Genomic DNA, 24,148 nt, shown 5'->3' on the forward strand with positions numbered 1-24,148 from the left:
AAAAAATATATACGGCGTCCCCTCAATTCATAAAAAAAATTACAATGGGCAATGATAGGCAGGGGAAACGGCGTGACGTCATGCTGCTACCGTCCCCGTACTTTTCAGATTCACTTTTACCCCTGAGTAAAAGAGGAGCTAAAAGTGAGGGGGAACGCAGGTGGATGTCGTCTCCTCACTTCCAGAAAATATCTGTGGCATCGCACGCTTCTAAAAATTACAATGGGAAAAGATAGGTACAGGAGACGGCTTTACGTAATGTGTCTCCCTACCTTCTGAGATCTACTTTATCCCTGAGTAAAAGTGAACATTACAAACACACAAAAGACTTGAAACATCAAGCTAATGTAAACTATTGAAAAATACCCTAGGCTACTTATCGCTGCATTTTTAAACATTTTAAATAATTATTTATTTATTTTTGTGTCAAGGAACAAGCGGTGTGCAAGCAACACTAGAATCGTGTTAAGGCTAATACAATTTAATTAAGTGTTGCTTTGCTGAACATAACATCCCTTCCAAAACACAAAAAAACACCATATTGTTCATAAAAATGGTGTACATTCTATTTTATTTATTTATTTTTATTTTGGCCTGCTATAGATATTGTAAATTATATCTACTGAACTTGACGGTAAATATTGTATGTAATCGGGAAATTTATGGTTTCGGACGGGAATTTCGCTGTTACAAAACTAGCATCACTGAATTCAGAGCGAGTTTTGAAAACAAATGAATGTCGTAGTGGTGGGATGGATGAACTTTAAAGTATAGGTTTGTGTGGCAAATACGGCTATTTCTGAACTGTTTGTGACTGGAGAGAACTGACCAACCTATGAAAATAAAGAAGACATCGAAGGTAAGATCCACTGTTTTTATTGACAATTGGGTAATATCGTATTTTTGGAACCAAAAGTAGGTTAAAAAAACATTGTTTACAGGAGAAATGAGTTCGTGCTTAGGAAGGGTAATTGATGTGTGAAAAATTTGTGAAGTCCTGCATACAATAGAAACGCAATGCTGAGGTGTTCCGAAATAATAATAATAAACACGTTGTTTAATGACAATAAATATTCTACTACTACTATTAAACTGTCATCCACACGCAAACAATTGAAAGTAGGTGACATTGGACAAAGTGAAGAGTTGGTCTTTTGGGAAGATTAATGGCATTACTCGAGGAATCGGTTGTACGAAATTTTAACACATTTCTTCCATTTTCAGGTTATCGTAGAGCTTTGTATTTCTACTAACAGCATGCACTAAATGAGGAGCTCCATTACTACTTGGAGATTGACATCACGATAGGTCAGTTCCAGTACAGTATGGACGTAGGGCATAAAAACTACGGTGCATAAAACACGAACCAGTTTTTTGTGTGGCCACTGAAAAGCACGAATGCTACCTAACTGAGTGAGGGCAGGAGTGCAGCACAGAAACCCGAGCGACAAGAGGGTGCGTCCGTAGGGAGCAGGCGCGTCAGCGACGGGGGTTATGCGCATAATCGAAGATAGTGTAAGAGCACACTAACTAGCACATACAATGCTTTCACTGTTACTCAACATTCATGGCAATATGCTGTGCACTGACAGTAATTGGATATATTTACACGGTCATTACTTCACAAAAAAAGTTTCACATCGTATTTTACCTATAAATTTTCTATTTGTACAAACTTACGTAATACCAAACTAGAACTGGCTTAAATTAAGCTAAACTAACGTGACCTAACCAAAATTAGCCAATTTTTACCAAAAATGTTGGGCCACAAAGAGCCGACATAAAGTTCACTCGAGCAGACGGTTCTAGCAAATAGAAAATTTAAAGGTAAACTACTATGTGAAACATTTCACGTGAAGTGATGCGAGTGTGTATATAAGTAATTACCGTCAATGCACAGTATATTGAAATGAATTTTGAGTGATAGCGAAAGTATTGTATGTGTAAGTGTGCTCTTCCAGTATCTTCCGCTCTCTACGGACTCACCTCCTCGCTAAAGCTTGCCCCCTGCTTCACTCCTGCCCTGACTCGGTTAGATAGCATTTATGGTTTTTAGTGTCCACATAGCACAAGTTGGTTCGTGTTTTATGAACTGTACTTTTTATGACATACGTTCACACTGTATTTATAATGAGCCCTCCGTAAGTCAATCTGCTAGTACTAATGGAGCTCCTCATTTAGTGAACGCTTACCTAATCTGAAAATAGGCTACAAGAAATCTCAAAATTTATTAGAACCGTCTGCTCGAGTATACCCATTAGGCAAGATTTTACCTTGAGTCAGACAGTAACTTCAATCGGTTCTTATAGGTTCAGTCACTTCCTGGAAATGTTTTGTGCCACAGTCACTTGTTGGAATTGTTCATGCCTTTCGTGCTCCACTTTGCAAACACAAATTTAATAAAAAAGTGATTTACTTACGCAACGAAACGTAGCTGAGCGAGCGTGAGCGAGCAAATTGGGTTAGAATTCCCGCAGGGCTCGTTTTATTCAACTTTTACCTCATGATAATACCACATGACCTTACATCACGACCTGGTGGAGCAACTTCACTGTGATTCCTAAACTGCTCCGGGAACCGGGTCAGTAGAATTGGTTGCAGTCACTGTCCGAATCAAAGTAAAAATTTGCTCCCTATATATGCTAACAATTGTAATGTGATATACCGGAAATTTATTTAATTGACATATTCTTTATTTGATATCGTGAAAATTTTTCGTCCCATGATTATTCCGGCTAGGCTAAAGGAGACGATGATGAGAAATGACCGAAAGGGTGAAATGAAGACAGTGGGAGGAAACAGGAAAACCCCGAGAAAATCCACGCAGACAGTGTTTGTTCACCACAGAGTTCATATAGCGTTAGCTGGGATCGAACCTAGGACCCTATGCACCAGAGGTGAACGCTGTATCACTGAGCCACTGCAACCCTTGATATCCTAGAGCAGCCTTTCCCAACCTTTTCCACACTGCGGCCTACTTTAGAGTCTACAATGCATGTGAAGAACTCCTTGCAATAATATACGGTTAGTGTTTATATTTTTTCCCATGTTAGTGCATATATGGGTGTGTTTGTTTTCCTTTGCAGTGGTATAATCATGTTAGAGTTGTATGATGCCAATCGCGTAATCAGGTGGTCCTTGGTTTGAAATCTCAGGCCGGATATCTTGACTAAGATGTTGCAAATAAATCCAGTACGTAAACAACACAAAACCACAATAGCCTACCCGTCCAGTATAGAAAAACGTATTTTTTTCTGGAAGAATATAAAATGTATTAACTTCAACAAATTAACCTGACACTAAGTGTATGACTCACCGAGATACACAACTTCATTAATGTGACGAGTGTTGTTATCTTTCAGCCACTAACTTGGAAATGTCAGGATCAAAAAAAGAAACTTTTAAGTGACGATCCGCCTCAACATCAAGTCTAATCCGGGGGTCGTGGTGGTTCAGTGGTAGAGCGTTCACCTCCGGCGCTTGGGGTCCCTGGTTCGAACCCAGCTCGCATCGTGTGGACTTCGTATTGGGCAAACATCTTGCTCGTGGGTTTTCTCGGGGTTCCCCCGTTTCCTCCCACTTTCTTCATTCCACCATTTCACTCATTTCCCATCATCATCTTCTCCTTTAGCCTAACCGGCATGTGAAACTTAAAGATTTCATTTCATTTCATTTTTCATGAAGTCTGATCCTGTTCTTATTCTTCAGATAAGAAACAGCAGAAAACGTTGATTCACAACGGTATGTCGTGACAAACGCCATTAAGTTTCGTAGCACCCTTTTGGAGTTTGACTTGTCATTATTAATTCGATGATTTACTTAAAATGGTGTATTTCTCATCACTGTGTATGTGTGTGCCTTTCTCAGATTGGCTTGCGGACTCCGGGTTGGGAAAGGCTGTCTTAGAGCTTATATGTGGTGCCTTCCATCTCAATTCAGGCAGAGCATGTACCATCACCATCTCAGATATTGTTGAAACTTTTTTTTTATAGCAACTAGACATGTTTTTAAGAGACCCATATTGTTTTGTGTTGTCGAAAAAAATTTTCCCGCCAAGTAATGGGCCATCAAAGACGGGGAGTACAATTTATGAATTGTAAAAGACATGGAAAATGGTCAACTTCGGAGCCCCACCACTCAGCTATGGAGACAGATAGACTTATAATTCTTGTTGTGGTATGTGCATAGGGATATAAATAAACTATATTTTATTGTACTTCGGTTTGCGCATGCGTACCTTTTAGTACATAAATTAACAAATGAACGTTAATTTATCTGAAAAGTCGAAGTTTGCGAATTCCGCATATTGCTACCGAGTTTTATGCGAATGAAAAAAAGGAAAGAAAAAAGTCACCAAACAGCTATACATCAACTCACATAAGAAAACTAGCCTTTGGCGAGCTGGGGGCTCTGTCCCAACACCCTCATTTGCCCGGCCTAGGGCCTTACACCTCTTAAACCCAGAATTCTGTCGAATTTCAAGTTTCTTTTCTTATTTCAACTATTTAAAGATAAGACTTGGTATCCCAAGGAAACGCCCATTTAAATAACATGGAAATTTCTTCATCTCGCTTTAGACCCCTTAGAAACAAAAAATATTCACTTTCGGCAATTTTCCTGTGGGTTAGTCCAGGAAGGCTACAATCACGCCAAATTTCATCATTCTAATCCTGCCCGAAGTGCATAAAGAGTTTGTGATGTAGATGCCCCATATAAATAACATGGGAAAGATGTTGCAGTTCCGCATAAAGCCATTCTAAACTCGGAAATTTTTAATTTTGGTGATTTAATTAGATAACGCTAACAAAAACATATAATTATATCGAATTTCAAGTTTTTATTCCAATTTCAAGTACCTAGAAGATGAGATTATAGGAAAAAAATGAAATGAAATCTTTGAGTTTTACGTCCCACTTATATGCCGGTTAGGCTAAAGGAGACGGTGATGATGAGTAATGAATGAAATGTTGGAATGAAGAAAGTGGGAGGAAACGGGAGAACCCTGAGAAAACCCACGAGCACGGTGTTTGTCCACCACAAAGTTCACTTGGCGGGGGCTGGGATCGAACCCGGGATCTCAAGCACCAGAGGTGAACGCTCTGCCACTGAGCCACCGCGCCCCCCAGATTATAGGAAAAATGTACACATAGAGGGTTAATGCAGTGACAAAAATTTGAAAGAGAAAGTAGTTATCTATACTTGTATTTATCTATACTTATAGATATGCTGGCATTAAAAAAGGTAAAAACGCCATTCTTTGAAAAATGTTTACCACGGTCAATATATATTCTTATCTGATCAATTGTCGCTCAGAGGAACCGTTATGTGTATTGCTTGTCTTTACTATTTCAACGAGCAACAATGGAGCATACGTAATCATCGTAAGCACCTTTCAAAGGATGGTATTTTTAGCGTTTTAAACGTTAGCATATCAACAAGCTATAAAGAACTGCAAAATTTGGAAAACTACATTCTCTTTTAAATTTTTGTCACTGCATTGACCCTCTGTGTCTATTCTTTCGAAACAAAACTAATATCTTGCCTCACTTTCCACACTTTTGTTTATACTATGCAATATTTATACCAAGTTGTCTTTTTTTTGTTTTTTGTTTTGTTTCAGCTTTAATAATTATGATTTGACACATCATCTGCAGTACCTCTCAGACCTCGATTCAACTGTCGTCAAATTTGATGCTATAGGCAGAAGTACACCTGATGCAAGGCGGTAAAGTTCTCGTGCCAAAAAAATAGGATCACAGTAAATGCTTACAGAAGTCCGGGGTGTTCGAAAACTTTTGAGCAGTACTGTATATATATATTATAATTAATATATTTGGAAAAATCCTTGGCAATATCCACCCAGTTTACACACATTATTTATCCTAATTAATGCGAATTCGATTATTGGTGTATTTTTTGTGGCAATACTAACCACAATAATCAGGGTATTTCTGTATGAAAAAAAACAGACCATAAATCACCCATGCCTATAGATCATACTTACCACGTAATTGTCTAATGAGTCTGTGTAAGTTTCTTCGTTGTCGCCGGCGGAGTCGGATATGACTCCAGTTCCTTTCCGACATTCTTCGTAACGTCTTTGCTGTCGTAATTGCGAAGGTACTGGTCACAGTTCCTCTTATTTAGTAGCGATTTGTTGTAGGTTTAATGTTAAATTTACGTTGATACCTTTCTTTTTTTCTTTTTCTTTTTTTAAAACAAGATGAATCTCTTTTTGGTTACCCTGAGATGTAGACTTATGTTGAAGTTCCACTAATTAAGAAATACAAGAAATTCGACAATGAAAGCAGAACAAAATAAATTCAAGTTCAAAATTAAGGTCCAAACAGAGGGTGAAAATCTCAACACAGTTTGTTATAAGTAGGCGAAGATAAGCTGGAATGTGAAGTTTCTTCTTTCATTTCTATTATCTAATATTGATAGAATAAAAAAACTATTAACTATATGCTTTTCTCCACAGGTCTTACGAACTTATTATCATTATTATTATAGTGTGAAAAAACACTTCTTATAGTTTGTCGATATAGTTCATTAACACCTTGTGTAATATAGAAAAAAAAATGACCAAATTATTTCTTGTGAAATTGTTTTGCATTGCATGTGTATTGGCAATATATAGTTGTAACTCAATATACAACCTATGTTAAGTATTGTTTCACTTTTTAATTTTGTTTCAGGGGATAAAATTTATTTTGATTTTAAAAGCAATGGAAAAAGCGTGGCAAATGTTTGGGTTGGTGAAAAGAAGGTGACAGATGGAAGTTTGAAAACTATGGGATTTCTGAATCTTCTCAAATCATGGTGTCAAAAAAGGAATATTCATCCAGAAATTGTCAGAAAATTGGTAAGTCCTTTCTTTGTGGGTTAGATTTCGTACTGGTATTATTATAAAGATAACAAAAGGGTAGAATTTTTAAGGGATGGAAGTACCACGGAGATTAAATAAAAGGAAATTTTGTTAGTTTGAATTAGTTTCGTTTGAGAGTTATTTGACATCTAATATCTTAGATATATCACGTTTGTATTGTAAAACTTCTCTGGTAGGTAGAGCTAGGTTAATAAAATCGACTCCCGAATCCGGAATCGACTCCCACTATCTTTAAATAAACTAGTAAAATACAATATTATTTACAGATACTAAGAAAGTGCTGTAATATAAGGTGCAAGGTAAATACAGGTTCCCCTTGACCTGACGGTTTCGGGAACGATAGCTCAATAGCGTTCTACTTGAGGGGTTGTAAAACACACTCTACTCCGCTGCAAGTGGAGGAAGTTAAGATTTCCGTCAAGGCTCCGCTGCAAGCCAGGCCGGGCTGTGGTTAGGATTCTCCCACTGCTCCACTGCAAGCAGCAAAGAGGTGTAAAGTCTAGGAACTGTTAGTTCTGCAGCAAGCTAAGGCTTTGGGGAAGAGTAGGTACCTCTTAGACTTCACTGCAAGTCTAATGAGGGAAGACCAATCGAAAACTGGTACCGGTCCGCTTGCTGCTGTCCAATATATAGGCGTCCCAGAGCGGCGGTTGCGCTGCTGTTGTCCTGTCATCGTGTGATTTGTAGGAGGTGCTGGAGGTATGTGTGGTGTGCTACTCACAGTATGTGTGATGTGTAGTACTTTGTTGTAAATCCATATGGTGATGTTTACAAATAGAATCATATGGCGTTGTTTGTGTACAGAAGCACGTGGTGCATTACAGTATACACGCCACAGTTTCCAAAATAGTATGCTATAAGCATTTCTGCCACAATACTTCGTCAAATAGAGAAGGAAGGACATAGAGAGAAAAGAAGATTAAAGAAAGAGGAGAAGCTAAGAAACATGCATTAGGACATGTTGATTAAAGCATCAATATATGCATTTTAACGCACTAACTTACATAAAAGACACCAAATATTGTTATCTATGTGTTGCACCATGAAGTATTATTTGACTACGATATTTCGTAAACCTCATTGTTTGCTTACTCATGTCGTTCAAATCTTCTGGTTACCTCTTGAAGCACTTCTTAATTCATGTTTACAACGAATTTAAAAAGGTCGTTACTCAATTCTCTGTGTGTGTATGTGTGTTTCTGTTACTTGCTAATTTTTCAATTTTGAGCCATTCGATAGAGCATCAAAAACTGTCTGAAAGAACTAATGGAATTTTTCGCATCACTATTACTGTTCTCGAGATATTTGCCAAAATATTGCGATTTCGAGAGATTTAAGGAACCATATCTTGGCAACCGTAAACCATTGAGATATTATATTTTGCGAATTTTTCAATTTTGAGCCCTCCATTTTGAGTATGTGTCTTCGTGAAACAACATATCTTAGTACGTTTTAACAGATTTCCTCCTCCGTATAAACAAAACACTTTCTCATCACTCCCGATTACATGGTTCCAGAAGTGTTTGGCTTGTTGATATGCGTCTTTGCGAACTCTAAGCGAACATATATATGTGCATCTGTTAGTTTGACGTGCAAAGCAGAACAAATAATATGAGTATAGTTACGTGTCTCTGCACTGCATTCCAGACCTAAAGTTGTTTTCAGGTTTGTTGCAGCAGCGAATGGGTTTGCTGCGTTAGCTTCAATAATCGAAACATTTTTGTCTTCCGTTGTCACTTGCGGTCTACTCAGTTTCGCTTTAGTTTGTAATCCCTGTTCCCCTTCTGCTTCGAATCGTTCAAGTCAATATCTTACTGTTTTAATATCCAGGCCTATGGCTCGGGCAACTTGCGTTTTAGGCATTTCAGCTTCCAATATGCAATTATTATTCTTCTAGTTATAAGAGACAAATAGCCTACCATCTTTGATTTGCTTTCTTTTTATAAAAGCAATTTGCCGTAGACAACAAACAGTTCTTTTTAAGTTCGTTCTGGCAGTGTTCTTGGAGCATTCTCAACTTGTTTCTCTTGCATTCGGAAAGGGTAACTTCAACACGTAGGGTCGAAATTACGCAGATTTGTATGCCTTTTTTTTCTGTTCTTACAATTGGAAAACTGTACAAAAAATATTTTTTGATGAGCATATGGTGTCCGCAATCTTCCTATCTTCAAACAGCAGTGTTCTCATAACCAGTAACATTGAACGAGATGGATGTTTTGTATTATAAATTTTATATTGTAGTGTAAAAACAGCGTATTAGAGACTCAAGGCTAAAATAAAAGCGGTTTCAAGACTATCAAGCCACGTAAATGAATCAGTTCATTTCATAAAACAAACCAACGTTTTGCACGAAATTCCTTTGCTTATAGAAAAACAAGTGTATGAATTTTTCATCATCTCAATAAAGGAATAAATTAAACCTGAATAAAGGTAGCCTAGAGAAGCAATGGGATCACATCATAAAGTAGAGCAAACAATAAAATTTTACATATACTGTTACTGCAGCTAAGTTTCCATAGTATTCGAATTAGTACACTTCAAAAAATATAATCTAGTTGAATCTTAACAAATATTTAAACATTTGCTTGAAAATAGGAGGATAGTGGACACCATACGTTCATCATCAATTGTTCTGTATACACTTACTATTTCTCAGAAGAAGTAAAAAGCTTAAAAATCTCTTTAATTTGTGCCTTAAGTGCTGAAGTTATACTTTTTCCCGAACACTAAGTAAGCATCAGTTCAAGAAATAATCCAAAGATTAGAATGACATCAACAAACAATCAGAGATTTGGTAAATATTGTTGAAAAACTATACCCTGTACACTACACAGATTCACTACACATGTAGCAATATTCGCTATCTTTTACACTGTGTTGGTCATGACCGGATCACCGTATGTGCTACACGTGCATTTGCATGAGTCAGCAAGTGTCGAGGGGCTGCAAAATCTGTCATAACTATATTATTTAAAATAACTATTTCTTGTTAGAAATAAATTTTTTGATAATGGTTGTTAAATTTACTAAGCTGACTTTGTATTTGAATACTACATTCATAAATCACCTTTAGGTCGCATTAATTTAAGGTCACGTGGACAGTGGTAAAACAAATGATCAAACAAATCCCAGCATGAATTGTTTGATTGTTGTCAAATACAAGAACTCAGTTCTCTAGCAGTAGCGAACGCCTGTTTCATTAAGTCAGTTATCACAGTTTTAATATTAAAACTACTCTTTCTTTCTCACAAACAAGTTCCTTATCATTATATATATATATATATATATATATATATATATATATATATATATATGTAGAAGAAAAATAAAAAAATAAAGACAAAAGAGCTAGTGGCACTGGGATCGCAGCCTAAGATATTGAGATTGAAGCTCGATATTGAGTTTTATAAAAAGGATTACCATCTTTGCTCTGCAGATGTTTTGCTTAATCTTTCACAAACATAATAGATTATTATTTAAAGAAAGAAAAAAAACAGGCAAAACGAGATTGTATTTGTAGTGTTTAGGGCTTTCTGAGTGCTATTTCGAATAACATTAAATTAAAGAAATATAAGAGTATGATGATCAAGAAACAGTTATTCATAGCATACACTACAAAATTCATGAAACAGAAAAAATATTGTGTTTCCTTATTTTAAATGGTTTGCTTTAGTTCGACATGTCACAGAATATACCTTCTGTCACAGATTACTACTTTAATATTTCTCCAACGCAGAGGGAAAACAGGGAATTTTGAGACAGCGTTACCATCTTGTGCAGCACAAAATTTTCAGCTTTTACGAAGTACCGAATATCTTGGTAAGTACTTGACTTATCAATCTCAAATAAAAGTGACAATGCTCCTTATGACATACTGATTTGCCCTATGAATTTTAAACCATACAGCACTAGGGACCTTTTACAAGTTATTGCACTATTTCCAAACTCAACTTTTCTCTCTTCTGTTGTGGCAACACTGTTTAACTGATCTTTCTAAACTTGAAGTCATCTTAAAGAGTTCTTACCAGTATTTAATTTAATGTGCACAAATAGTTACTCCTTCATTCCTTGTGTGTGTTAAAGGCCTTTAAATTTGACACATGTTTAACGTTATTTCTCCAAACGTATGCAACACTGATCTGTGAGTGTCATCTCCTCCGTGTTTGTTTTCATTGCTGATTCGAATTATGAAATTAAATTTAGGTCATTAAAAAAAGAAACAAAAAAAAACTTTATATTGGGTTGGCAACACTGTTCATCTGGTGATGTTATCCAATATATGGATAGATGTCCCCTTTCCTATAGATGTTTTATGCAAAGTTTCGCTTCTCTCCCTTCCTTGGTTCCTCTGTTATAAAGGTGGGACATTATAAATGGTGCACCCGGTATAAATCTCCCTCCTCCCCCTCCCCTAATTTGCACCGTCAAAGTAAAATAATAAAAGTCATCACAGGCCAGAACCTCATCTATGTTGAATATTTAATCGAGATCGGTCGGGCGTTTCAAGAGTTATTAAGTTTTGTTTGTTTTTATATGTATATCTTCCCCTCCCCTAGGTTCTACTGTCATAGTGAAAATATATATATATATATATATAAATCAGGCTCGAACCTAAGCTATGTTGAAAATTTGAACGAGATCGGTCGGATAGTTCAAGAGTTATTAAGTTTTATTCATTTTCTTATATTTCCCCTCCTCTCCTCCCCCTCCCCTAAGATCTACCGTCAAAGTGATGTGATAAAAACCAGCCCAGGTCCGAACCTCATCTATGTTGAAAATTTGATTGAGATTGGTCCTGTGCTTCAAGAGTTATTAACTCACATAGTCACTTTTATTTTTAAAAACATTGATTTTTGTATATCTCCCCTTTCCTTCCCCTCCCCAACGTTACTCCGTCAAAGTGAAATGATAAAAAATTTCCCAGGCACGAACCTCATCTATGTTGAAAATTTGATCGAAAATTGGTTGTTTGGTTCAAGAGTTATTAAGTTTTATTTTTTTCTATCGTGCCCTCCTCCCCCACTCCTAAATTTTACCTTCGAAGTGAGAAGCTAAAAACACTCCCAGGCCAGATCCACATCTACCACAAAAATTTGATCGAGATCGGTCAGGCGGTTCAAGAGATTAAGAGACAAGCATAGTCACTTTCAATTTTATAATATAGATTTTTAAAGCCCTTTCAGAATGGACTTCCCTTATCATAGAGCGTTTCACGTTCCACGTTCAACTCTTCTTTTCGGTATCGTCCTTTTCAGGGCAATGTATGTAATGACAGTGTAGGTGAACTAAAATTTATGTCATTTATACACATTTTAATCAATATTAGCTGTTCTTTGGCAATCGAAACGATTGTTTCCCTAGTACCGAATGCCTGTTGAGCGGAGGCAGAATTTTCGTATCGTAGTATTTCTTGGTAAATAGGATGTTATTTCTACTCATTTCGTTTTCCGAATGAAATAAATAAATAACACAAGTAAATAATATACATATCTCGCAACAATGATATTACCACATGTATATGTTCCAGTTTAACAAAGGTTTTCTTAAGTAGTAGTTGACCTCGTAATCCTTTATCTAAATCTGATTGCGAATGTGAAGTCCCAGGTAGATTTTTACTCTTTCTTCCAAGAGACAAACGTCAGTGGGTCGTTATCTGTAAAATGCCTGTGCTGATTCCGAAGTCTTATCTTCGGATAACTCATTGTATTGTACTTTTGCTCAGATGCAGAGCGTTACGAACAGGAAGATGAGAGAGACGTTGGAAATGAGAAGGTAAATCGTGAATGCTAATTCCGGAACTGAAGTCTTTTTTTTATTGTCGTGATTTACTTCGTCACAAACAGCATGTGATGATTTTCTATAATACTAAGAAAAATATGTGTTATTTGAGAATATGAAATTTATTTGGAACTTGAGTAATCTCGTTTCGTTTTTTGAGACAAGACCAGGGGTAAAAGTGGATCTAAAAAGGTAGGGGGACGCATGACGTCAGGCCGTTCCTCGTGTCTATCTTTGTCCATTGTAATTTTTTAGGAGGTGGAGGGACGCCATAGATTTTTTTTTTGGAAGTGAGAGACGCCGTCCAAGGTTTCTAAAGTCTCATGAACACCATAGTTCACTCAAATATTACATCTCAGACACTGTTTTATGTTACATGAATCATAGAATGAGACCATAAATTGATAAAGTGAGCATTCGAACATAATGATTAGCATTTGAAATACAATGAAAATGAAATCTTTATAAGTTCTACGTCGCACGGATATGACGGGTAGGTTAAAGCAGACGGTGATGATGAAGAATAATTGAAGTGGTGGAATGAAGAAAGTTGGAGGAAACAGGAGAACCCCGAGAAAACCCACGCACAAAGTTCACTTGGTGTGAACTGGAATCCAACCAAGGGCCCCATGCATCGGAGGTGAACGCTCTACCACTGAGCCACTGCGGCCCCCGCGATTAGCATTTATCAACATTTAAAGATACGTAAGTTGTTACCGAAAACATCTCGAGATACAGAAGGATTCTGATGACTTTTGTAGATGAAATTAAGGGAAATCTCAGGTCATAAATATTGCACGAGAATTTACCCAAAGTGAAATGAGACGAGAAATGAGTCGAGACGACAAAAAAGCAAGTCTTCGGAAATTGAGACGAGACGAGACTTCTCCAAAATATACGAAAATGAGACGGGAAACCTTATTTCTCGTCGGGTCTCGCCTGTTTTTCAACATTAGTTGTGACTGAAAGGAAGGAATGTAATTCTTCTGAACATTGATAAATGCACACACATAGGAAGTTATCAAAATGATGACTGCAAACAGAACTTGTAGCAAATAATTGTAATGACTACATAATCTTTATGAGTTAGTAACACTGAACATCCGTGCAGTGTTACTTCCTTGTGTTACTGCAGTGTTGGATGATGATAGAAATGGAGACGATAAGATGTACGGCAGACTCATGTGTAGAATAAGGCAGATTTTGTGGTGCAAAATGAGAAACATCTCTGATTGTGAAATTCTGTAAATTGTGAGTGCAAGTGAAGGCTTAGTTGAAGCAAGTGTATCCAAGGTAGGAAATATGTTGTGTTTCGAGAGCAACAATTACCAAGATGACGGCATACAGAGCTCGTGGCAAAACGTGATGAGGAAAAAGGGCGGAACATTTAGAGGCTTGGAAAAGGTTGGAGAAACTGGGATTACACGAGAAGATATATATTAACAATCCTAAATAAATTGACTTGTTAGAGCATAAAATCAGTTTGTATCATTTTGGATTAAAGTAGGTAAAACTTAAACTTACAAAGATTGAAACGGTGATTTGACTGGACCGGGACTCAAATTCAGGATCTCTGGCATACTATGCCGATGCATTAACCATTACGCCACACAGTCCGTTTCTCAGAACAGCCAAACACTTTGTCACTCCTGCAGTTGGTGCTCTCTACTCAGACAACATTAATATAGGTAAGACTTCCTCTACAATTTATCTTACCTGCTTCCTAACATTAAGAGGGGCCGTATCCTTTAACTCCGACTTTGTTTCTAAGATTTTAGTTGGTAATAACTTAGAAATAAAGCGATTTCGGACTCCTTGCTAAAATTATGTAAAACGTACAATTTTTATTCTCTTTCCTTGAGCAATATTATTGTCTTTCAGAGTTTTACTTTATTTCTTTTTCACTCTTGTTGAATGTGAAAGAAAAATATTAAAAAATTAACTATTTTTTAAAAATATTTAGTTATTATCAAACCTTATCCAGTGATAATTCGGCAACTAATCACAGAAACTTCAAGTTTACTGTTATATCTTCATACAGTATGCTAATATGCTAAGGAGTATTGATAGTCATCTCACTTGAAATGTTTATTCGTAAATACTTTTTGCACCTTGAAACATACTAAGAAAATATAAGGAAATGAATTTACCGGGGAAGAGCAGTGAAAATATACCTGGTCCAATCTTTTACTGTGATTGCTTATGAAGGCAGTGTTGCTAGATCTGAAGATTAAAAAGTAGCAGATTTCACTATTTGTGGCCCAAACATAAAAATGTCAGATGTTACACGTCAGATGTCTGGATTGACAATGGTCAAGCGGCGACAGCAGTTTCGGACTGTTGGTGGTGGTGGTGGTGTTTTAGGGCAAACTCCATAGTACGTCAGCTACAGTAGAACTACAGTGTGCAATGAACAGGCAGCGGCGATAATGTAAAATGGAGGACTTATTTTAGTTTCAAGGAGACATGTTTGCTTAAGTCAGTTTTATGAGCTCTGAAATACACTTTACAACGTTAGTAAGACTATTGTTCATTGTGAATAGAATAATCAATAAACAAATATTTTATTGTATTATACCAGGTTATCATAAAATAAGTATCGCTGTTCAGAGAACTCTGTAGACGTAACCACTCGGCAGAATGAAACCAAACTTGCTAGGAGTAGATTTGAGAAGTTGCAGAAGCGATCGGTGTACAAAATAAAATTAGTTCCAGTTTTCACCACCAGAGATAATTGTGGCTCTGTACGACACCAAGTAAGTGCAGCAAAGAAGAAAAACGAGATGCTAAATGAGAAGAAAGACTGTAATTACCTCTCGTGTAGGTCTCGTGGCATTGATTACCAATGCTATTAATACCCCGTGGTCAATGGCGGATTTACGAAGGTAGGGGGCTTTTGAGCTGAAGCGTCCCTTTAAAATTCTTGAATAGTTTACAAAAACGAAATTAAATGTTAGTCTTTCCTGTGCTCACAAACTTCAAGCTTCCCCCAAAATTTCAGGAAAAGATTAATGTCAAATCTCGCCTCCAGAGGCTATTTATTGTGTTTCTGTTCAATGTTAAGTATGGTAAGTGTGGTATGGAAGACAAATGATATTATTGATATTCAATGAAATAAAGGCCTAATTATGGCCCCGTGCAACGCGTGGCATTGATTTGTACACCTAAGTAATAACCCCGTGGTGTAGTGATGTGTTATGGGCGATGATGGTGATGTGGAGTTCTTCCCAAAGGCAGGTCTTCGACGTGAAGGTTCCTGGAAAAGGAAACCCATGGTGACTAGTACCGTATGAGGTGATGATGACGTTCTAAGGACGGGACCTACAGGTTAACATGGGATCCGATTCATGTGTCTTCACCGGAAATCAAACCCGGGACCACTTGATCACAAGGCAACGAGTGTGGGAAGAAAAAAGAAGCAAACATCGGATCACCATTAATTCCCTTCTGGCACATTGTGACGCCCAAACTCGTATCATTGAAACGCATGCAGGCAAAGTAAGCACCTGGAGAGGTATTTACAGCCTTTCTTATCATTTAGCATTACTAATGTCGTTTTTCTTTCATGCTGCACTTAGTTGGCGTTGTACAGCGCCATGATTACCTCTGGTGGCGAAAATTGGAACTAATTTTGTTTTCTACACCAGTAGCTTCTGCACGTTCCTAAATATAATCCTATCAAGTGTAGTTGCATTCTGTAAAGTGGCTACGCCTCCAGAGTTCTCTGAACAGCGATACTTATTTTATGATAACCTAGTATAAAACTAATAGTTCGTGATAAAAAGTAGCGTATTGTTAAGAGTTATAGCCTGCAGATAATTCAGCGTAGCCCCAAAAATAGCGTGTCGCCCAATTTGAAATTTTGGTAGCGAGGATAGTTAAAAAAAAAAAAATCGCCGAATCCGTTACTTGCAGCTCAATCTGGCAACACTGCGTAAAGTTGCAGTACGGCTCGATGTGAAATCACAATATGTAACTTTACCGTTCTGTCCCAGTAAGTTCGTGATGCTGTTCACTTCTGATTTATTCTCTGTGAACCACGATCCCAGGGCAGAGTCGAAACTTAAGGATTGTTCATGATATTCTCGCCGATCATCTGTCGTGAGTAGAAAGTGTTTTAGTAATAGTTATCGAACTTTAATGTGCATTTAGGTTTCTTTTATTTTTATAATAACTGGGTGAATAAAGTGACTTAAGTTAAGGTTGGACTTAGTAAGATGCCCAAATACAGTGAAGCCTATGTTGGCCATCATCAGTTGCATTGAAAGTGGCCAAGTTAGTTGGCCAACTTACAGAAGAAAAGGCATTTGGGACAAAAACTATTATAGATCATAATATAAGCACTACGAAAAGGATTCCAAATCTGACCAAAACGAAGAACACCCATAACTTAATAAATCCGTCTGGAGCGAACTACCAAATGTCTTGCAATATAGAATATAAATGGTAGGTAATCCTTAAATGGCACCGGTCTGTTCATACGGTAGAGTTACTAAACTAACTACTGGAGGCACAATTGGCGCCGCAAACATGTTGCTCTTTCAACCACCTGATATATAGGAAAAGGGCGCTTGTATGGGATTGTGTGTAATGAATGATGTTTGTTTAGAGAAAGAAACTGTCAATTTCTTCTACGGCTTATCACTGTTCGGACAGATTTAAAAGAGAAAATGATACACCGTTTCATGCTTAAGGTACACGTACCTTGAGGGATCGGAAAATGATTTATCTGAAATGTGTAAAATCAAGGCTGTTGTCGTGACCCATTTACTGGTTCCTCAACCTCAATGACCTTGCTCAGTAACATCAAAAGCTAAAGTTTGTATTGTTTAAATTATGCATGAGAGGAGGTTTATAAGTCTCTAGAAAACTTCAAAGTAACTGATAACTTATCTACAGAAGATTAGTAACATATAGCCACAATAAGCTGACAAATTACACCAAACGTAGGGAAGACCACAAATGAAAGTATGGCTGCGGAAAGGAGTAAATATGTTTAATACAGCGATCATTGTTCATTATTAATTAGAACATTTAGTGCACTTTTTTTTTATCACACGCGATATCACAAAGTGATTGAAGCCATATGATGCATCGATGTGCTACAGTTTAAGCTTTGCTGTCATTTTCTGTTTTACTCCACTTAATCTAAATAAAACAAAGAAGTAACACAAGGTTTTATGAAAGTGTAATATATAAATAAAATATATCTATGAATTAATCATTCTGCATAAAATAATAGGCACTAAGAAATATACATTAAACAACATCTTTCAATTGATTTATTAGACTTAAACTTTTTTCTTCAGCTCCAGGGCTATATTAAGCGGAACTACTTGCCACAGTGGAATTCAAACCACTGCTCAGGTTTATATTAGGCAAGCACTTCACCATGGATCAAAGTCGTAACCAAACGCATAGCTCCCTCGTGGCTATATAATTAGCATATGCGTTTTTGGCGCGAGAGACCCGGGTTCGATTCCTTGTAGATGTCCATGTAGTTCGTTTTCCATATTAAGCTATAGGTTCACGTGTCATATACCCTCGTTACCTACAGGTTTGCTAAATTCAATCAAAACCAAACGCGTTGAGCACTTAACCCCAAAGATGAGTATATCCAAATGAGTAGTTTAATCCATTCATGAAACGGTAACTTTTTCAGTGTCTTAGTTCTTGATTTTACTGAAGTAATCTCTGACTGTAGCCAAAAATGTATTTATAGATTGATGTGATGTCTGTTAATAATAATGATTTCGATCTTAATTTATTTCAAGTGAAAATATAACCTTGGAATCTAATGTACAATAACGAATCACTCATTTATTGAATCCATGTCGTGTTAAGGAATAGTTCTAAACAGTGTTGATTTAGGGTTGGCCCTGGGGAGTTTTTTTTTTTTTTTTTTTTTTTGCGGAGCAAAGAAATTCCCCGAAGTATTTCTCAACCAGGATCACGAGTATTTTTGCACCACGAGTTTCATCACCTGTTTTTCTCCAGTCTCCTTCCGAGAGATATTTTCTGAAATCATCACTGATTTTACGTACTAAAGAAAGAAAGAAAAAAAAAAGATTGTGAAATGATCCTCCTCCGATCAAGAGTTTGAACACAGAAATCAAAGTAATTTTTTGAACAACACCCGCAGCCTCATTTTTCCACTCGAAATGACCATGCAGTTGCTAATGAGTTTCCTGGAATCCATGTACACGTGCGTATATTCATTAATCAAACTTGTAGTTAAGAACCTTTCATGTATAAAGGTAACCAAGAAAGTTCTGTCGCTTTTTGTGGAGGTATGTGTTCAATTGACCCTCACACCGTGAGTTGAATGCAAATTGAGATAAGGCGAAAGTCAGTTGTTGGTGTGAGTATATCCAACATAGTTACTATCTGGTACAACGATAACGTTGTATATTATAAAATTTACCTGTGCCAATTTACAAGAAAGAGAATCAGAGGCGAATTATATGGGCAATGTTATATAATGAAAAGAGATATATGTACATTTTTTTGATTTTTCGTATATATAGTTGCTATGGTTACGAGGTAATATATAATGAAGAATAAGTCAAGATATACGGCTACGTGTGTTTAATTATTAAAAACTAGTACCACAATAATAATTTGTGTTCATCTGTATACTTAAAAAGTAACCAGGTAATAATTAAATGCTATATCAAAAATTCTTATAGCTAAATAGTGTGTATACAAACCGAATTATATTTATGATATTTAAGATGATTAACCTTACATTTTTATGGTGCCGGAACCCGGGACCCTGTACAGTCTTGAAGATTAGTAAAGACGGGGTTTTAAGTTTATTTAAAGAGACTTATGAATATTCAATATACGTGTTTACGTAGTGGAAGAAAGATAGAACGAAAGGTAAATATGGCTAATGTACAGAATACCGATAGATCTATGACTGATAGCACAGAAGAAACCATGTTGCAATCTGTAACTATCAATCAAGTTATGGATATGTTAAAACAATTAAGTCAACAAATGAAGGAAGATCAGACTCAGCACACTCACCAAATTAAGGAGCTTCAGGAAGATCTTGAGAAAAAGATCAACCAACAAACCCAAGATTTCGAGGCGAAGTTTGAACAAATAGGACTATGTCACGAAAACAAATGGAAAGCCGTTCAAAGTGAACTTGCTCACATGAATCAGTGCATTATCACCAGATTTGAGCGATACGACGGGAAATTAGAAGAAATAGAACAAAAGGTTAATGAATTTCAAGGGTCAGTAAATGATTTAGAATCCACAGTATGCGTGCATGAGAACCATATTAAGCGGTTACAGGAAGAGGTCAATTTGTTGAAAGAGAAAGGTATCCCTGACGATACATCACAAGAGGATGGACATAGGAACAAAGTACGTTCTGCTTTTTCTAATCGTCAACCTAATCGTCCCCATCGCAGAGTAGTGAAAATCAATACTTCATCAAGCGGTGAAGAGGAAAGTACAGGTGCAGAAAGAAGGGGGGAGACAGTCATCCCGACGTAATTTTAACAGGCGTACGAAAATCAATACAGGTAAACGCATAAGATTTAGTGAGCTTAAGTCACTTACTAGATTTAGTGGCGTACCTGAGGATATCACTGCTAGATCGTTTCTTGAAAAGTTTGAAGATGAATGTGGGCTGATAGGTATAGACGAATCCCAATATCTAAAATTGTTGCCACATGTATTGCTACCGCCTTGTTTAACTTGGTATAAAGCTATTAGGAGCAGTTTGTACACATATTCTGATTTCAAAAATGCTCTATTGTCAAATTATGAGAATGATTTCATGATTGCAAACAGAGACGCCATTTTAAGAACCAAATCTTACAGTCCAAAACTCCATGGAAGTATTACTGAGTTTGTGGTATCAACGTACAATGAGCTAAGATCTCTAAATCCTACTTATCCTGAATCCCGTATTATAGCATCCATCCGAATTTTGCTGCCATACAGGTTACAACAATTGTTAATGACTGTACAGTGTATTCGCTTCAATCATTTGATCATGCTTGTTCAAAGCTATGAAAGTCAGTCAATAATTTACAATAATAATAATAATAATAGAATCCAGGATAGAGGTCAGGTTAATTCTAGACGTAAGCCAATTCAATATGCTTCTGTTAGTAATATTAATGTGCAACCTGAGAATCATTCTAATGTAACTGGTTTTAATAATAGAGGGAATAACTATAACGGTACCGGTAATCAAACACAATCTAGTTGCAGAAATAGAACTAGAAACTTTAGAAATGACAATAGAAATTTCAACAGAAATAACAATTATCGCAGATTTTCACAAAATCGATTTGCAGATGGCAGGAGTTTTGTAAATAGAAATCCAAATAATGTAACTGTGCCTAATCGTCATGGAAATACTATAGATTGTGGGATACAATGTTGCTTAAGTGAGCCCTTCGAACGTATAACTTGAACTATCCAAAAAGGCGTCCGATGGATTTGTATTAAATTGACCTTTGTCTACGTCTATGGTTAATATGTTCTTCAATCGATTCATTATTAAAATGTATGTTGAAAACTTATGTAATTATGAAATATTTTAATTATGGGTAAAACTCATTATTTGCGGAATATTGACGAAGTTAATTTATGGCAGTTAACTGAAAATATTATTGAATTTATTCCTTATGGTTTAGTTACAATTTCCTTTTATAACTTTAATTTGAGGAGTTATTAATTTGTACGGTTACATCCTCAAAGTGACGCCGCATTAAAGAGGATATACAAGTTTTGTGAGTTGTATGCCGGACCTTATTTACGCACTAAACAATTTAGTCCTAAAGTATTTGAACTTATGGATATAAAGACAGGCAAAACTTTAGGATTACGAAACATCGATGAAATTAAGTTGTGGAAACCTACCGAGAAGACTAGAAAACGGTGGTTGGACTTAGTTCGAACTTTAATTCCTTCTGAGGTCATGACACAAGCTAATATTGAGACCAATTAACAAAGGAATTCTTTCTTTAAAAAGGAGAAAAATGAAGTGTTTTGTGAATATATAAATATGTAATTTAGTTCATTGTATTTGACGTTGTGTCATTTTGTCATTGCATTTTCAATTGATATATCTTAGAATTATGTTTCTTATTTGATGTTAATGTACCATATCTTTTATAAATTCATCCATAATTATAAAAATGATAAAAAAAAGATAATTATGAATTTGCTCATTAGGGGATTTGTTTTAACAATGATTTCGTTTGAATTTGTTCTTTGTGGATTTGTTGCAAAGTTTCTTTCCAAATTATTCATTGAAGATTTGTTAATTTGTATTTCGTATCAAGAAATTATTTAAAAATTGTATTGTATTGTATATATATTTAAACTATGTTTATATTAGAGTGATGGTACTTATACAGGGGCTGTTCAAAAAGTAAGTGTCTTAAAGTTGTCATTCCAGGGTTCTTTCCTTTGTAGTCAAACTACTACGGAAGTCCGCATTCGGGCCCCATTTACAACGATAACGTTGTATATTATAAAATTTACCTGTGCCAATTTACAAGAAAGAGAATCAGAGGCGAATTATATGGGCAATGTTATATAATGAAAAGAGATATATGTACATTTTTTTTGATTTTTCGTATATATAGTTGCTATGGTTACGAGGTAATATGTAATGAAGAATAAGTCAAGATATACGGCTACGTGTGTTTAATTATTAAAAACTAGTACCACAATAATAATTTGTGTTCATCTGTATACTTAAAAAGGAACCAGGTAATAATTAAATGCTATATCAAAAATTCTTATAGCTAAATAGTGTGTATACAAACTGAATTATATTTATGATATTTAAGATGATTAACCTTACACTGGTTGTGGCAGTTCAGTTACACCGTGAACTTGTATAAGAACAGAGTGAACATGAGACCTTAACAGAGCGTCAGAGCGTGCTGTACGAGTTCAAACGGGTCAAACGCCACTGCGGCGAGGCGGAAGATATGACAGGCCTTTGGTGAGAGTGTCGTGACTACACGGACAGTGGAACGGTGGTTTAACAAGTTTAAGGACGGTGACGAAACACTCAAAGACGCACCACGTGCCGCAAAGCCAACACATGTACAACATGGAGATCTTCAGGCAGCAATTGAGGCGAACAGTGCCAGACATGTGAGGAACTGGGACTACAGTTCAGTGTGAGTGGAGAAATTATTCGGCAGCACCTCCATAAACTTGCGATGCACTGCAAGTTGGGTTGATGGGTCCCAGTGATTTGACTCCGGGTCAGAATGCAACGCGAGCATACACCTGTGTTTCTTTGCTGTCTCGTCTGGGGAAGGAGCCATGTCTGGACAGGGTGTTGACATGTATTGAGAAGTGGGTCCTGTATGAAGCTACACGGCCCCGTCATCATTCGTTAGCATCCCGTTAACCGGTTCCAAAACAGCCGAAACCAGCACTGCACCAGAAGAAGGTCCTCCTGTGTGTTGTTGGTCTACTCGCAGCATCGTGTATCGAGAACTGCTACCAACTGGTCAGAGCATCAATGCAACTGTGTACTGTCAGCAGTTGAGCCGTGCTCAAGAAAAACTCGAAACTCTGGAGCCAGCACTTCTGAATCGCAAAGGACAACGCTAAGCCCCATGTGGCTAGGGTGACCCGGGAGACCATTCTACGCCTTGAATGGGAAACACTATTGCATCCGCCATACTCCCTGGACATTGCACCATTCGATTATCCCTGGTCCATTTTTTGGACAATCACCTTAGAGGACGCCAGTTCAAATCCCTAGTAGAAGTGCAAAATGCAGTTGATAGTTTCTTCGCTTCACGACCCACCAAGTTCTACCGCGATGGAATTCATAGCCTTCCTAAACGTTGGCAGAAGGTCGTCGATGGTAATGGGGAGTATTTTTAATCGTCCAGGTACGACTTAGGTGACGTATCGATGTTCGAAGGTGGTGGGTGAAAAAGTGACAAAACTTTTTTGGTTACCTTTATATATATACATTAGTCAAATTTTTTATTAGTCCTTCCAATGGATCATATCGGAAAAATCCTTCCATCATGAACTCCCGTCTCAACTTTATTTTCTGACTACAGCCAAGACGCTAAAATACTGATTTTGTCTGTTTCACATGTATTAAGGCATTTTGTTTCTCGGTATTCGTAATAATTAAATGACGAGTAAGTACATTAAAATTTTTATCAGATACTTGCGCATATTTCGACGACATAATTCATTATCTAAGCAATACATTATTACTCATAGGAGTGGAAACATGATTAGTAGACTGAAATAGTGTGACGTCACATCCTTTTCGTTGCCGTGATGATCGTCATTTTATTTTCTAAGGAACAAGTAGCGTAAATACCTAAAGGACCTAAATGCAAAGTGAAAACAATAATGAAATATTTCGGAATTGCAAACATTAAAGTAAATGAAATATTTAATATGAATAATCAATCAAACTAAATAAACAGAGATATAGAAAAAGAAAATGAGTAA

At 36.6% G+C, this 24,148-nt stretch overlaps 1 protein-coding gene across 1 annotated transcript in view; it reads left to right on the top strand.

Moving 5' to 3' along the window:
- The first annotated feature begins 723 nt into the window (after positions 1–723).
- LOC145675503 (uncharacterized) overlaps positions 724–24,148 on the top strand; it is a 28,587-nt gene continuing 5,162 nt past the window's right edge. Inside the window, exons 1-2 of the mRNA XM_081745953.1 lie at positions 724–859; positions 6,699–6,865. Coding sequence (XP_081602079.1) covers positions 6,794–6,865 — 72 coding nt within the window. The 5' untranslated portion in view covers positions 724–859; positions 6,699–6,793. The remainder of the gene's footprint in view (positions 860–6,698; positions 6,866–24,148) is intronic.

Source organism: Thermobia domestica, chromosome 18 (genome assembly GCF_964235325.1).
Source record: "Thermobia domestica chromosome 18, izTheDome1.hap1.1, whole genome shotgun sequence".
Classification (NCBI taxonomy): Eukaryota; Metazoa; Arthropoda; class Insecta; order Zygentoma; family Lepismatidae; genus Thermobia; species Thermobia domestica.